Source organism: Bos javanicus, chromosome 13 (assembly GCF_032452875.1).
Source record: "Bos javanicus breed banteng chromosome 13, ARS-OSU_banteng_1.0, whole genome shotgun sequence".
NCBI lineage: Eukaryota > Metazoa > Chordata > Mammalia > Artiodactyla > Bovidae > Bos > Bos javanicus.
The window spans coordinates 7185527-7200592 of NC_083880.1; the positions used below are offsets into that span (position 1 = coordinate 7185527).

Below are 15066 nucleotides of genomic sequence, written 5' to 3' on the forward strand. Positions count from 1 at the left end.
AGCATATTAAAAAACAGAGATATCACTTTACTGACAAAGGTGGGTTTAGTCAAAGCTATGGTTTTCCCAGTAGTCATGTATGGATGTGAGAGTTGGACTATAAAGAAGGCTGAGTACCAAAGAATTGATGCTTTTGAACTGTGGTATTGGAGAAGACTCATGAGTCTCTTGGACTGCAAGATCAAACCAGTCAATCCTAAAGGAAATTAACCCTGAAAATTCACTGGAAGGACTGATGTTGAAGCTGAAGCTCCAACTCTTTGGCCACCTGATGTGAAGAGCTGATTCACTGGAAAAGACCCTGATGCTGGGAAAGACTGAAGGCGGGAGGAGAAGGGGACAACAGAGGACGAGATAGTTGGATGGCATCACCAACTCAATAAACATGACCGTGAGCAAGCTCTGGGAGATGGTAAAGGACAGGGAAGCCTGGCACACTGCAGTCTATGGGGGTCACAAACATTCGGACATGACTGAGCGACTGAACAACAACTGCAGAGATTCAAAACAAGAATCTAGGAGTTATGCTAAATTTCTTCCTTATCCAAATAAAAAATTGGTAAGTCTACCTCCAAAATATATCTAGAATCCCATTCAGTTTCCTTCTTCCAATATTATTACTAGTAAGCTGTCTAGACTAACCATCACCTCTTGTCTAGACCTCTGCAAAGGCCTGGTCTCTCAGCTCTCACCATGCTTTCTTCAGTCTGTTCTCTTTGCAGGACTCAGAGGAGTAGGCTTACATACACACCATACCATGTCACATTTTTGCTTTAAGACCCTTTCAGTTCAGTTTAGTCGCTCAGTCGTGTCCGACTCTTTGCGACCCCATGAACCGCAGCACGCCAGGCCTCCCTGTCCATCACCAACTCCTGGAGTCCACCCAAACCCATGTCCATTGTGTTGGTGATGCCATCCAACCATCTCATCCTTTGTCGTCCCCTTCTCCTCCTGCCCTCAATCTTTCCAAACATCAGGGTCTTTTCAAATGAGTCAACTCTTTGCATCCGGTGGCCAAAGTATTGAAGTTTCAGCTTCAATATCAGTCCTTCCAATGCACACCCAGGACTGATCTCCTTTAGGATGGACTGGTTGGATCTCCTTGCAGTCCCAGGGACTCTCAAGAGTCTTCTCCAACACCACAGTTCAAAAGCATCAATTCTTCTGTGCTCAGCTTTCTTTATAGTCCAACTCTCACATCCATACATGACTACTAGAAAAACCATAGCCTTGACTAGATGGACCTTTGTTGACAAAGTAATGTCTCTGCTTTTTAATATGCTGTCTAGGTTGGTCATAACTTTCCTTCCAAGGAGCAAGCATCTTTTAAGACCCTTTAATGGCCTCCCATTGTCAGTGAGTAAAATCCAAATTTGTTGCTGGACCCAAGGCCCTGCCTCATACTAAACTGCCCTTCTGCCCACATTCCAGGCACAATGGTGTCCTTCAATTCCATCACACATTCTTTCTCACCTCACAGCTGTTCTACCCACTTTCCCCTCATTTGCAATGCTCCTTCCCCCAGCTCTCCCTGCCTGACTCCTCCTCATTCTGCAGGTCTCAGCTCAAATGTTACCATCGGAAAGAAGCTTGCTTCACCCACCCTATATAAGAAAGCCACTCTCCTTCTTCTTCCCAGGTACATGCTCTGTATTATCCTATTTATTAGTTCCTTTAGAACGCTGATCATATTCTCATACCATTCTTATTTGTTTACCTGTAAAGAATCTGCCTGCAGTGCAAGAGACCCAGGTTTAATCCCTGGGTTGGGAAGATCCCCTAGAGAAGGAAATGGCAACCCAGTAGCCCTACCTGGAAAATCCTATGGATAGAGGAGCCTGGTGGGTTACAGTCCATGGGATCACAAGAGTTGGACATGACTTCGTGACTAAACTACCACTTCATGTCTTCCCTTCCCTAAAACCATAAACTCTGAGGGATGTAACTCTGCTTGTATTATTAGTACTGTATCTCTAGCATACCAGAGTGCTTAGCACCTGGCAGGTACTCAAAAATATTTATTGACAGAATGAATAAACAAACATATGGTAAGACCATTTCTTGGTCTAATTTTTATGTAAATAAAAAAAAAATCACTTTTTCCTTAAACGAAAACAAGACATAAATTATTATTCCTAGGAAGTATTCTGAAATCAAAAGTATATTGAAAACAAGCAAACTTTATCTGTATTTTCCTTTGGAACTTCTGATACTAACTTTCAAGGAAACTATTCACAATTTAAATGTGCTGATTCCAAGAAACAAGCTACCCTAAGCCACCAAGCTACATAACTTACTCTTTGAATCCTACTCTGAGTTCTGCAGTTTGACCAGATTTCACAAGCCAAATGAAGCACTTTGGAATGAGAACAAGGAAACGATAATGCTTCACATTTCTCCATTATAAACTTGGTTTCCTGAAATGCGAGGATAAAGCTAAAATCCATCATCTTTTAGAAATGACTGCTCAGGTATGATAAGAAGAAGAATATGCAAAGTTTCCATTTCTCTTTCCAATTCCTAAGAATCTCACATCCTATAATACAGACTTCATTCATCTTGATCCCCTTTTCATCAATAAAACATCAGTACTAAAAGGCTATAACAACCAGGAAATAATTTTGAGCAATTCTGACTTTCCTGTAGAGAACTATTTTGGCCCACTAGTCACAAGGGACGAGAAGCAGGGAAACTTCATAAAATCCTTCTCTTTACAATGCCAGCTTGGAGTTGCTCCAGGAGCAAGCCTTTGGGGTTCATGTGTGTGGTATGCAGAGCAGGGAAGGGCAAAATGCATGAGAACAAATGGAAAAACCTTACAGTGGTCCCATACTGACTTGTCCAAGTATGGTCTGAACCTTACCACACATATTTATACACACACACACTTACATGTACGAAAAAGGTAAGAATGAATGCATTCAGGAGAGAATTGACTGGTGCATGTGCAATGGAAACAAGGCTCCTTGGAAATTGGAAATCAGATACCTGAGAGTTTATTTAGGGATTCAAGGAAAAAGGGGAGGAAGCTGGCTTTTCAGCTACATGAAAGCTAATTATGAAGCAGAATAAATGAAATGGGATAAAATGAAACATAGATGCTGGGTCAACTGGAGCCAAAAGTTTTCACACTATGTACACGTTTCACACATGCAAGCCATGTAAAAATTTTAACATATCCACATAAACACAAATGGATTTATTTCATACTTTCAATTCTTCACAGACTTTGCAAAGAGACACCTGGAGTGGATGTGTTATAAAAAAGCAGTGAAAGCACACAAAGATATGACTTCCTTTTTTCCTCATCCTTTTATAATCAATCTACCTAGAAAGGAATCCCTAGTAAACTATGAAATTAATCATGTTCACCCAAAGCCTCCTATAATGAAATTACTTCTTGTACGTACAGGGAACATGCTGACCCTCCTATCTGATCAGTGGTTACATCTAACAGGACAAACTTGCTTATAAGCCACTAGGGAGCTACACAAATTCTGGGGATTCTGAAAGAATGCATAGTTTACATTGTTTCTACCCATGTCACCTTTTTTGCTTTAGATTCCAACTGAAGATTACAAATATGGGTTGGCTTACCTATTTTTTTAGCTTCTTCGGCAAAGTATGGGTCATTCATATCAACATCAGAGGGAACATCATCTTCACTGGCCTCTTCAGCAAGAGCCTTAAAGATGAATATAAAAAATAAATACAGTTTATTGTAAGGACCAAAACAAATAAATGTGAAGAAAAACCTAATTTCTTTTAAATCAAGCAGTTCAATCTAAAATTAAACTGGTTTTCAAAAATGGCTAAGTTTACAAAATAACTTCTAATTAACTCTTTTGTTTGTTCAACAAATACTTATGGAATACTTCATAAATGCAGGAACTATACAGGGCTTTTGAGAGAGACAAGAGTTATCAGATATATGGTTTCTGTCTTCAAAAATTTTATGATCTATTAAAAGAAATTAGCCACATAAACAAAGGTATGGTGGTGGTTTAGTTGCTAAGTTGTGTCCAACTCTATGCAATCCCACGGATGGTAGCCTGCCAGGCTCCTCTGTCCATGGGATTCTCCAGGCAATAACACTGGAGTGGGTTGCCATTCCCTTCTCCAGGGGATCTTCCCGACCCAGGGACTGAACCTGGGTCTCCTGCATTGCAGGCAGATTCTTTACTGACTGAACTACGAGGGAAGCCCTAAACAACAAAGGTATATAGCAATAATAATTAAAGATAGGAAGTTCCAGAAGAGACAAAAATAAAACACGTTCAAGGAAAAGAATACTTTTAGATGGGTGATCAGTGAAGTCAGGTAGCCTTAATCTCTCACAAAATTGAGAAATGGCAGTGATTAACAATAACATGAAGTAGTTCACTGTGGAAGCCTGGCAGGCTGCAGTCCACGGGGTCACAAAGAATCAGAGATGACTTAGCGACTGAACAAGTGCATTGTGGGTTATCTTTCAAATCATTATTTAATGCAATTTATCTGCTGGTTAATTAAAGAAAATGTTATGAAATTTCAAAAATACAAAAGCGTAAGCAAGGTATAATGAACCTCCTGTTCTCATCACCCAATTTCAACAATTACTTAATCTATAATCCATTCAAGAAAACTTCTGCACTAATTTTAGGCACATCAATTGTTTACATTTTCCCTAATCAAATTTGAACAGTTTACTAAATTAGTGTATTTAAGTTAAAAAAAAAATCAAGTCTATAAAGTAAATAGAATATATGCAAACTAAGATCAGACTAACCAGATGGAGTTTATCCCCAGGAATTTACAATATGTGTCATTTTAAGAAAAATATTTAGATAAATCCATGCACCTATGGATACCTTATCTTCGACAAAGGAGGCAGGAATATGCAATGGAGAAAAGACAATCTCTTTAACAAGTGGTGGTGGGAAATCTGGTCAACCACTTGTAAAAGAATGAAACTAGAACACTTTCTAACACCATACACTATAAAAATAAACTCAAAATGGATTAAAGATCTAAACATAAGACCAGAAACTATAAAACTCCTAGAGGAGAACATAGGCAAAACACTCTCCGACATAAATCACAGCAGGATCCTCTATGACCCACCTCCTAGAATATTGGAAATAAAAGCAAAAGTAAACAAATGGGACCTAATTAAAATTAAAAGCTTTTGCACAACAAAGGAAACTATAAGCAAGGTGAAAAGACAACCTTCAGAATGGGAGAAAATAATAGCAAATGAAGCACTTGACAAAGAATTAATCTCAAAAATATACAAGCAACTCCTGCAGCTCAATTCCAGAAAAATAAACGACCCAATTAAAAAATGGGCCAAAGAACTAAATAGACATTTCTCCAAAGAAGACATACGGATGGCTAACAAACATATGAAAAGAGGCTCAACATCACTCATTATCAGAGAAATGCAAATCAAAACCACAATGAGGTACCATTTCACGCCAGTCAGAATGCCTGCTATCCAAATGTCCACAAGCAATAAATGCTGGAGAGAGTGTGGAGAAAAGGGAACCCTTTTACACTGTTGGTGGGAATGCAAACTAGTACAGCCACTATGGAGAACAGTGTGGAGATTTCTTAAAAAACTAGAAACAGAACTGCCATAGGACCCAGAAATCCCACTGCTGGGCATACACAACGAGGCAACCAGAATTGAAAGAGACACGTGTACCCCAATGTTCATCGCAGCACTGTCTATAATAGCCAGGACATGGAAGCAACCTAGATGTCCATCAGCAGATGAATGGATAAGAAAGCTGTGGTACATATACACAATGGAATATTACTCAACCATTAAAAAGAATACATTTGAGTCAGTTCTAATGAGGTGGATGAAACTGGAGCCTATTATACAGAGTGAAGTGAGTCAGAAAGAAAAACACCAATACAGTATACTAATGCGTATATATGGAATTTAGAAAGATGCTAACGATAACCCTGTATGCAAGACAGCAAAAGAGACACAGATGTATAGAACAGTCTTTTGGACTCTGTGGGAGAGGGCGAGGGTGGGATGATTCGGGAGAATGGCATTGAAACATGTACATTATCATATGTGAAATGGATCGCCAGTCCAGGTTTGATGCATGAGACAGGGTGCTCAGGACTGGTGCACTGGGATGACCCTGAGGGATGGGATGGGGAGCAAGGTGGGAGGGGGGTTCAGGATGGGGAACACGTGTACACTCGTGGATGATTCATGTCAATGTATGGCAAAACCAATACAATATTGTAAAGTAATTAGCCTCTAATTAAAATAAGTAAATTTATATTAAAAAAAAAAGAAAAACGTTTAGAATGCACATTGCTAAACATTATCCTACATGCTGAAGAAGACTTGCCAAACCCTAAGGAATGTTCATTTTGGTATTACTATCCTTTTGAGAACAAGGACTACTAAGAATTTTTCACCAAATTATTATAATCGGTTTAGCAGTAATATGATGTCTATAGCAAAGATTCTAAAATACTTATATATCTAACTACATATATATTTACATATTTTTAAAACTGTTCTTTTATATCTAAAGTACAGCTGTATCAACTATGGCAAATAAACATATATTCATTTCTTCAGTAATAATCTCTTAGTATCAAATTGAAGTGACAAAGAGTTGGGGGAAAAATATTTTTAACCTGAATTCTTCAGATTCTCCTTTATGTGGAGAATGTCATGAGGTGGAAGAGGTCTGCTGAATCACCAAGTCTAACACTCAGTCTAGAACAAACTGAGCACTCAACAAACCTATTTTTAATATCGTTGATAAAACTAGTCCAGTCTAAGCTCATTAAAGGGAAAAGGTAAAAGCACAAGATAATATCAAAGTACCAATCAAATGAAAATCAAACAGCTGCTAAATGTCTCACAGAAGAGTGACTACTTTACTGACCCCATGCAGACCTACTTGTAAGTCTTCCAGTAAATGATGGCTTAATAACTTGTGGAATTATTCCATTTTAAAGATATTTTACTGCCTGGGAGAGGCAGAATATCAATGCAGGCAGGGCTCTGACCTCATTTCCTCATTTTTCTATCCATTTCCAGAAACATGGAGTATAACAGGAGTACAAAAGTCAGTCCACTGCATCATTCAACTCCGAAGCCCTCTTTCAATACTGCAGTTCTTGCATAGCACAGAGAAACACTCCAGTACAGCAGAAAGCACTGGAGCAAGAGACTGGATTCTGGCACCAGCCTGGCAATTAACGAGGTGCGTATTCCTAGAGGAAGCACTTCATTTTCTACAACTATCAATATAAAACATCAGGGTTGGACTAAAAGTAATCATTTAAGATTCCTCAGGTTGTAAAATTCTCTGACTAGTGATATAATCTTAAGATAATGAATGAACTGCTAGGATGCTGCATTTCATTGACAAGACAGAATATTTTTATTGGCAGGAACCCTAAGTGTCTCTGTTATTATTAAGGACTCTAACTCTGGAAAGATGTTATTTCTGAATCATGGGAGTCAAATTGATTTTTCACAGACAACATATTAGCACAGACAAAATATCTTCAAAAAAGGGGTCTAATGACAATATGTTAAAAGATCTATACACAAATACTGAAAAATTTCACAAATAGTGAAAAAAGCATCTTGAGAAATATACAGAAAAAATTTCATTCATTTTGAAAATGTTTCTCTCTATATATGCTCAAGTAAAAATGTCTGTCTGTACCTCTCTTTCTCACAAACACAGAACAGAATCAAACTGTCTTACATTTAGAAATGTACTAAACTATGCATTTTATTGAGGTAGCACATAAATGTAAAATATTAGAGCACAGCATTTACAGTGGCTCTGGGCTTTTACAGGTTTTATGCATCATTGTGTAGCCTTGCAGAAAACACTTAACCTACCCCAGTGAGTGGTTATGTTACAAGACAATGGGTGCCAAGCACTGGTACCTTCTGATACTTAGTGGCTGTTTGATAATTACTCAATCATAATTATTGATACCTTCTGTTTCTTTTTCAGCCTTTTTTTCTCTTTCTTCTTCTCTAAAAATTGTTCCCAAGGGGTCAGTTTATCCTTTCCTTCCAATTTGTTTTTGACCATCTCTTCTGCACTTTCTTTAAGGCCTAAGGGAAAACACAAATAGTTTAGTTTAAAATGTTATATCTTCACTCACTTTAAAATGTAATTAACCAAAAAAGATTATTTTAATATATTTACTAGATAAACAAGAAAAAATGAATACTCCAATGTCACAGAGTAACATAGTATCAACTTACATCAAAGCTATTTACTAAAAACAAACAACTATAAACCTAACCAAACCAAAATAGATAAACAAACCAACCCAGCAGCTAAATATATGGTCAAGCTACTAAAGAAAACTCCTTTACTTAGGCTCAAACTTTATTTCTTGGTATGTAATTTAACCACTTGAGACTCTAAAGGTAACTGGCCTTTAACACAGTTATTTCTACTTGCTTCTGTTGCCCAAGTAAAAGCTTATATACCCTGGAAACTATAGGCGACTAACAAAAATTAACAAAAATTAGTAAGACAATCTCTGTGGAAATAACCCAGGAGGAAAGAATTCTTGTAATTTCTTATCAAGGACTCATTCTGTGAGTATACATCTTTAAGATCAAAAGGGCCATCATGTTCAGATTCCACTTTGTATGGTTTAAGTTCTTTCAGTGATGTTATTCGCTCTTATAGGTTTCTTGCTCCTTATATTCTGTGGTTCCTGAAATGTTTATTGGTGGCTAATGCAATAACTAGAGAGGGGTGAGAAGAAAGAAAAAGCCCCAAGGCTGATCTATCAGTTCATGAAGACCTTACTACTGCCACAGTAAAGGAAATGCAATGACTGTGTTATCACCTTTGATAAAAAAAATGTTTATTCTGGAGTATTTTTGGGAGATCATGTTCAGTTTGGGAAGAGGGGTCTTTAATATTTGGAGAACACAAAATCCATTATGAAATTAATGGAATGATTCGAGAGACAAGGTCAATCCAGATCATCTTTCCAGATACATTCTAAATTCTAAGAAAGTGAAAACCATTCTAAGGATATAATTCCCTTCTTCCCTGATGAGTATACTGAGACTGAGGATATTCAGGAACTTGCCTAAGAACACAGAATAAGGAAGCTATATACAGTTAGACTTTTAACTCCTAATTATCCTCTATACCATTACCAGATCCATCTAAAATGCTGGTTTGGTCGAGAATAAAGAAATGCATAGTCCACGAGTAAAATCTAAAGCTTTGGGTCTCAGGTTCCTTATCTGCAAAGTGAGGCTGGGCTGGATCAGAAGCATACAACTTCCTCCTCCCACATACACTGTTTTCCCTCTTAAAAGAAAATATCTGGTAAAAGTCCAAATGCACAAAAGAACTGAAAGTCATACTTTGGGTCCTTAGCCCCAAAGAATAGCATGAAATAGCTGGAACAGATGATTTCAAAGATCCCCTCTTTGGCTTATAAACCAAGACTTAATCTCTAAATTTCTATAACTTAGAAAAGCATTAAAGTATATGCATACTCAAGGTTACTTAGATTAGTTTTTATGACACACTACTGCTATGTCTGGTTTATGAGAATACTCTGATTTATGGGATGCCAAATCAGAAACTCAACTCTCAATTCAAAAATGTTTCTTGTAAAAAAAACACAGTTCACTTTACTAAGCAGTTTTCAGGAGAAATGTGAACTGTAGAAAACATGTCCAGATCTCTGACTGAAGCAACAGATACATAGCACCTTAGGAAACGTAAACACTGGTACTCACTTGGGAGAAAGCAGCAAATCCTGACAAAACAAGTTGATTTCAAGCAGGAAAATAAAATAATTTATATATTATGCCTGTAGGTCAGCACACAGTCCAGTCTCAAATTCTAAATGCACAGTATTGTTATTAAATATGTTTAAATAATAATCTTTAAGGTATTCTACTACAGTTTCCTCAAACATGAAAGATTTACTACTCCAAAATACTAAATTAAGCAATATATTTAGAGTCCCCCACCCCCACCCCACCAAAATGTCTTCTATGGTTAATTTTAATCCTTGAAACATAAACTCTACTCCTATCTTGGCATGATGTTAAGAAAGGTGTTTCTTTTACACGACTAGACCACTGGTTTAATGGGTTTCAATCTCTAAGAACTACTCCAATGTGATGACTGGGTCCTGACATTTTTGGGGGGACATGCATGGATATCCTTATAACTTGATAAGAACTATGGAATCTCTCTCTGAAACACTGTACTAGAAAAACTTGTCTACAATGTTCAAAAGTTTATAGATCTTCAACACTCATTTCTGTGGAAGGACATGGATATCCTTATAACTTGATAAGAACTATGGAATCTCTCTCTGAAACACTGTACTAGAAAAACTTGTCTACAATGTTCAAAAGTTTATAGATCTTCAACACTCATTTCTGTGGAAGGACCCAAAGGGCCTCAGGCAAACAGCATTATGGGGCAACAGAGGTCTCGAGGAAGGTGGGAGTCTGTCTCCCAATTTCAAGACTTACTGGTCCTGACATTTGCAGGCGCTACACGAAGGTTTCTTATTGCAGTATGCCTGTCATTTTGGACCAGATGATTCTCTGTTGTGAAGGACTATCCTGTGCACTGTAGGATGTTAAGCAATGTTATCTGGTCTATCATACTAGCTGCCAGTAGCCCCAGTCACGAAAATCAAAAATTTCTCCAGAGTTGCCAGTGTCCTCTTGGGGAGAAAAATCTCAACTCAGAGAACCACTGTTCTTGACAATGATTAGAAGTCAATTCTGAAAAGAAGGGCTGTATTTCAATATTTGTGTCACATAAACTATGTATTATTTTATTTGGTACTTGATTATAATAATGTCTTTCCTACTTTAGCAATTTCAACTGAGTATGCCTTTTCTTTCAACCAGAACAAAGGCAGCTAAAGTCACCTTCTTTTGTATCCCATAATACTTAGCATAGCGCCAGACACATAGTAAGTACTTAATAAGCACTTAATTGATCTGTCTTGAAGAAAGAATTCTTATTTTAAGCCAAGTGTTTGATCTTTCATGTTTGGAACATAGTCTTTCCAACAGAAAATGAATCAAAACTTTAGGATCTAAATAAATGGCCTTCATCCCGAAGTGGTTCATGCAATTTTTTTTTTTTTTTTTAAGGAACTACAGCTCTAGAATAATTCATAAAATATCATTCTTGGGAAATATTTTCCTAGTATTTAATTTGTTTATAACTAAAGAAATAGCATCTTCAGTTAAATCCAGTCTGAAATTTTTTGCTTGGCTCTCACTTAATACACCAAAATAGTAGAATGACAAACACATTGCAATGAATTAATACACCACCACGATAGCTTAAAAATGCTTTGTTCTTGCTGTCATCATGAGGTCATTTAAATCTCTGCCACAGATCACAGCTGTTTATATTCTAAATTCTTAAAAATATGCCCATCCCAGAAGCTTCTTGGCATAAGCACAAGAACATTCTTCAAACAGTTTTAGCCTTATTTGAGAGTAGCCACTATGTGACTGAAAAACAACTTCATTATAAATGTCTAGTTTTGTGCGTTTGTTTTTTAAAAATTTTAAGCATATATTCAAGGGCTGTTGAATTAGTTAAAAATAACATTAATAATCCTACAAATAAGGGGTGAGAAACTCTTTAAAACTAACCATGAACTTAGATGACTCAATTTTAACAATAATAATTTAAGTGCAATTTATTCAGAATTATTTTGGCAGTTTGCATACACACAAAAATACTTTCAAATATTCTTTCAAAAGCCACTAAAATAAGAATATACATTTCTTCTGACCTAGCTCATTTCAAATTTTGAAAAGTCTTCAAAGGGCAGGACATGAATAATAACTTATAATAACTCAACTAGGTACTATAGTTGGTTTTGTTTATAAAAATAAAATAAATATTTTAAGATTTCTGATATAGGCTGAAACTGGCACTTTTTAAAAATGTATGTAAGAACTCAGGATCCACTGAAAATATTTATGAACACTTATGGTTCAATCTTTATTTATGTATGTTTTATGTTTAAATGAGGCCATGGTAACACTCAATTCCAAAAGTAGCTTGTAAAATGTAACTAACTACCATCACCAACTGAACTCCCAACAAGGAATTCACTCTGGCTCTAAGGGTTTTTAGAGGAAAATAACCAACCATGCCCTGAGGAACACTGACATCAAAAATACCCCTTCAAACTGGTCAGTTTTCTCCAATGGTGGGGGGAGAGAGAGATTAACTTATCCTTCCTTCAAGCATATCAGATATGCAAAACTACAAATCTTCGTAATGAGAAAGATGAAGATTTGAAATGTTTTCAACTTGGTTCAAGATTTGTTCATAAAAAGTTGTTTAGAACATTGTTCACAATTTGGTTCATAATCTGAACTTCTGTAACTCTTTTTTTCCTAAACTCTTACGGTATATATTCTTTTATTCTGCTCTATTTAATACAGTTGCAACTTTACACTTATTTGTGTGATCTTTTTTTAAACTATTATTAATGGCTATCTCCCTTACTAGGTTGCAAGCTCCATGATGGTAGAGGCTACAGCTTGCTTTTTTTTAAACCCCAACAAAGGTAACCCTATGCTAGTGGAGGGCCTACTACATAGCACACGCTCTGTTGAATGAATCCAAGTGCAGTTGAAGGGATACATAAGTCAACTTTGTTCCCAACCTTATAGACAGGGGGCAATAAATTCATGAAATTAAAAAGTAAAATAACAACTAGCTCTGGGAACAATAGTAAATAACAGAATTTACCAATCAGCCAGACAGAGCCAACAAAAGCTCTCTGTATGCACTTAACACTGTCAGAATACTGTTATATCTACTACATGGGAACAACACAGACAGTTATAATAAAGAGAAGAGAGTAGTACAGGTAAGCTACTTCGACTGGGAAGGCTTCTCATGTAACACTTAATTCTGTTTCTCCTAAAAAAGTCAATGAGGTATTCAAAGAAGACATCCCAAAATATGCACTAAATGAATAAATGTTAAGGCTTTTTATTGTTGTTCACTGTCCAGAAGCCATTTCAGTGGGTAGCAACTGGTTTACATTTGCCTTGAATTTGGGCTTATCATCCTCTACCCTCTTCTGAAACCCCTTTTACCCTCCTATAGAAGGATGTCTTCCATTTGCAAGTATATTCATTTCACTGTGAACTAAGCTGTCCCTGCTTCTTAGAATCAAATGTTCTTACAAAGCTGACTTCAAATACAAGACATTTGGGCTTCATTAGGAAGCTATTGTTTCCTGTATTTGTCTGTACTTTATTTGTATGTTGTCTTTGCCTTTCAAGTAGCTTGTGATCATAATGTACATAATAGTAAGCTGTCCTTAATACTCACAGAGTAAAACTCTGGCCAAGTCTGATGAAGCCATTCTGCTCTTTAATTTGTGGCAAAGAAGACTGAAGAACTACTTTTCTATTGTCACTTTTTATCCATAATGTTTACAGACAAAGTAGAAAATAAATGAAAACTTAAATGAATGGCTAAGACATAAGGAAGCTAAGGGAATTTTTTGGAATCTAGTCAAAATAAGAAAGCTCAAAGGGAAATGTTTAACTAGCTTAGACGCAGGGATTTTCCTTGGGGACATACACTAATTTGCTCTGGTTCAGCATGGATCTTGGGTTTTAATGGGCTGCTAGCCAAGGAGGCAGGGGACTGAGTTTGGAGCTCGATCTAATTGCAGGCCTCAGCAGAGACCACCACCACGAGGCCAGGGTCCTTTAGGAGATGATGCTCCTCCTCCAATGGTTTAGAAGGAATACATGCCTTTCTTGGCTTTGGCCACGGGCAGAACTAAAGAAGTAAAAACATATTTTCTCCCTCAGAAAATTTATAACCACAGGCCCCCACATCCATGGGTTTGTGGCTAGGATTCACACTATTTGTGTGGCTCCAAAACCCTAATCCAAAAATTTGGTTTCAATTGGTCCAGGATTGGGAGTGCCCTTAGGTACCTGGCAAATACTCTCTAAAAGAAGCATGTTTTTTTGACTCAGGCCTCTGAGAATTCCCATAGGTAAAAAAAGATTCAGGAACAATGAGATCATAATAAAAATTCAATATGAACCAGAGTAAACGGAAACAAGTCAGACCTACAAAGGCTAAAGATTTTGGAATTATACAGAATATAAAGTCAGCACAGTTTAGAGAAACAAAAGAAATTAAAAGATAAGATTATTAAAGGTATAAGACAGATTAGAGAAGGAAAAAATTTCCAGAAATGAAAAACAACTGAAATTATAAAGTCAACCAAGATAAACAGCAGACAGAGGTAAAGAAAAAATTAATGAACTGAAAGAAAGAACTGAAGAAATTACCTAGCACGCTGCACAACAGACTCAAAGGTATGGAAGCCATGAGTTAGATTCAGAATGAGAACATACCACACAAATCAAATGGGATTCTCAGAAGGAGAAAATAAAGATGACGGATATTTTAAGAGAAAAGGGCTGAGAAGTTTTTGGAATAATTCTGGTTATCCAATTAATTCTAAGCAAGATTAAAGCTACCAAGCAAAAAATGACTTAGATACATACCATAGTGAAACTCTAGAATACTAAAGTATTTTAAAAGCCAGAAACAAAGATAGCACTGTGGAATACAGTCAACTCTTTCCATGACAAGGGTTCAGAAGCGGGCCCCTGGGCCCTGGGATTAAAACAGTATATTCTTTAGTTAAACTGGCCTCACTTGTAAAGGCATCCTCACATCAAGAGGAGTCAAGGGGAAGCCTTGAATGTAAAGTAAATATGCCCCTCCCTAGAAAAGGATAAGGAGGTGACTAGGTTGGCATATGGAGAAGGCAATGGCACCCCACTCCAGTACTCTTGCCTGGAAAATCCCATGGACAGAGGAGCCTAGTAGACTGCAGTCCATGGGCTCGCCAAGAGTCGGACATGACTGAGCGACTTCACTTTCACTTTTCACTTTCATGCACTGGAGAAGGAAATGGCAACCCACTCCAGTGTTCTTGCCTGGAGAATCCCAGGGACGGCGGAGCCTGGTGGGCTGCCTGCCGTCTATGGGGTCA

At 37.2% G+C, this 15066-nt stretch overlaps 1 protein-coding gene across 3 annotated transcripts in view; it reads right to left on the reverse strand.

The window, feature by feature from the left end:
* The window catches only part of ESF1 (ESF1 nucleolar pre-rRNA processing protein homolog), a 65697-nt gene that overhangs the window by 16418 nt on the left and 34213 nt on the right, over positions 1–15066 (reverse strand). For all 3 annotated transcript variants that reach the window (XM_061435635.1, XM_061435637.1, XM_061435636.1), the window contains exons 10-11: positions 7980–8101; positions 3598–3685 (exon numbers count right to left, since the gene is read on the reverse strand). In XM_061435635.1, the coding sequence (XP_061291619.1) occupies positions 3598–3685; positions 7980–8101 (210 nt within the window). The remainder of the gene's footprint in view (positions 1–3597; positions 3686–7979; positions 8102–15066) is intronic.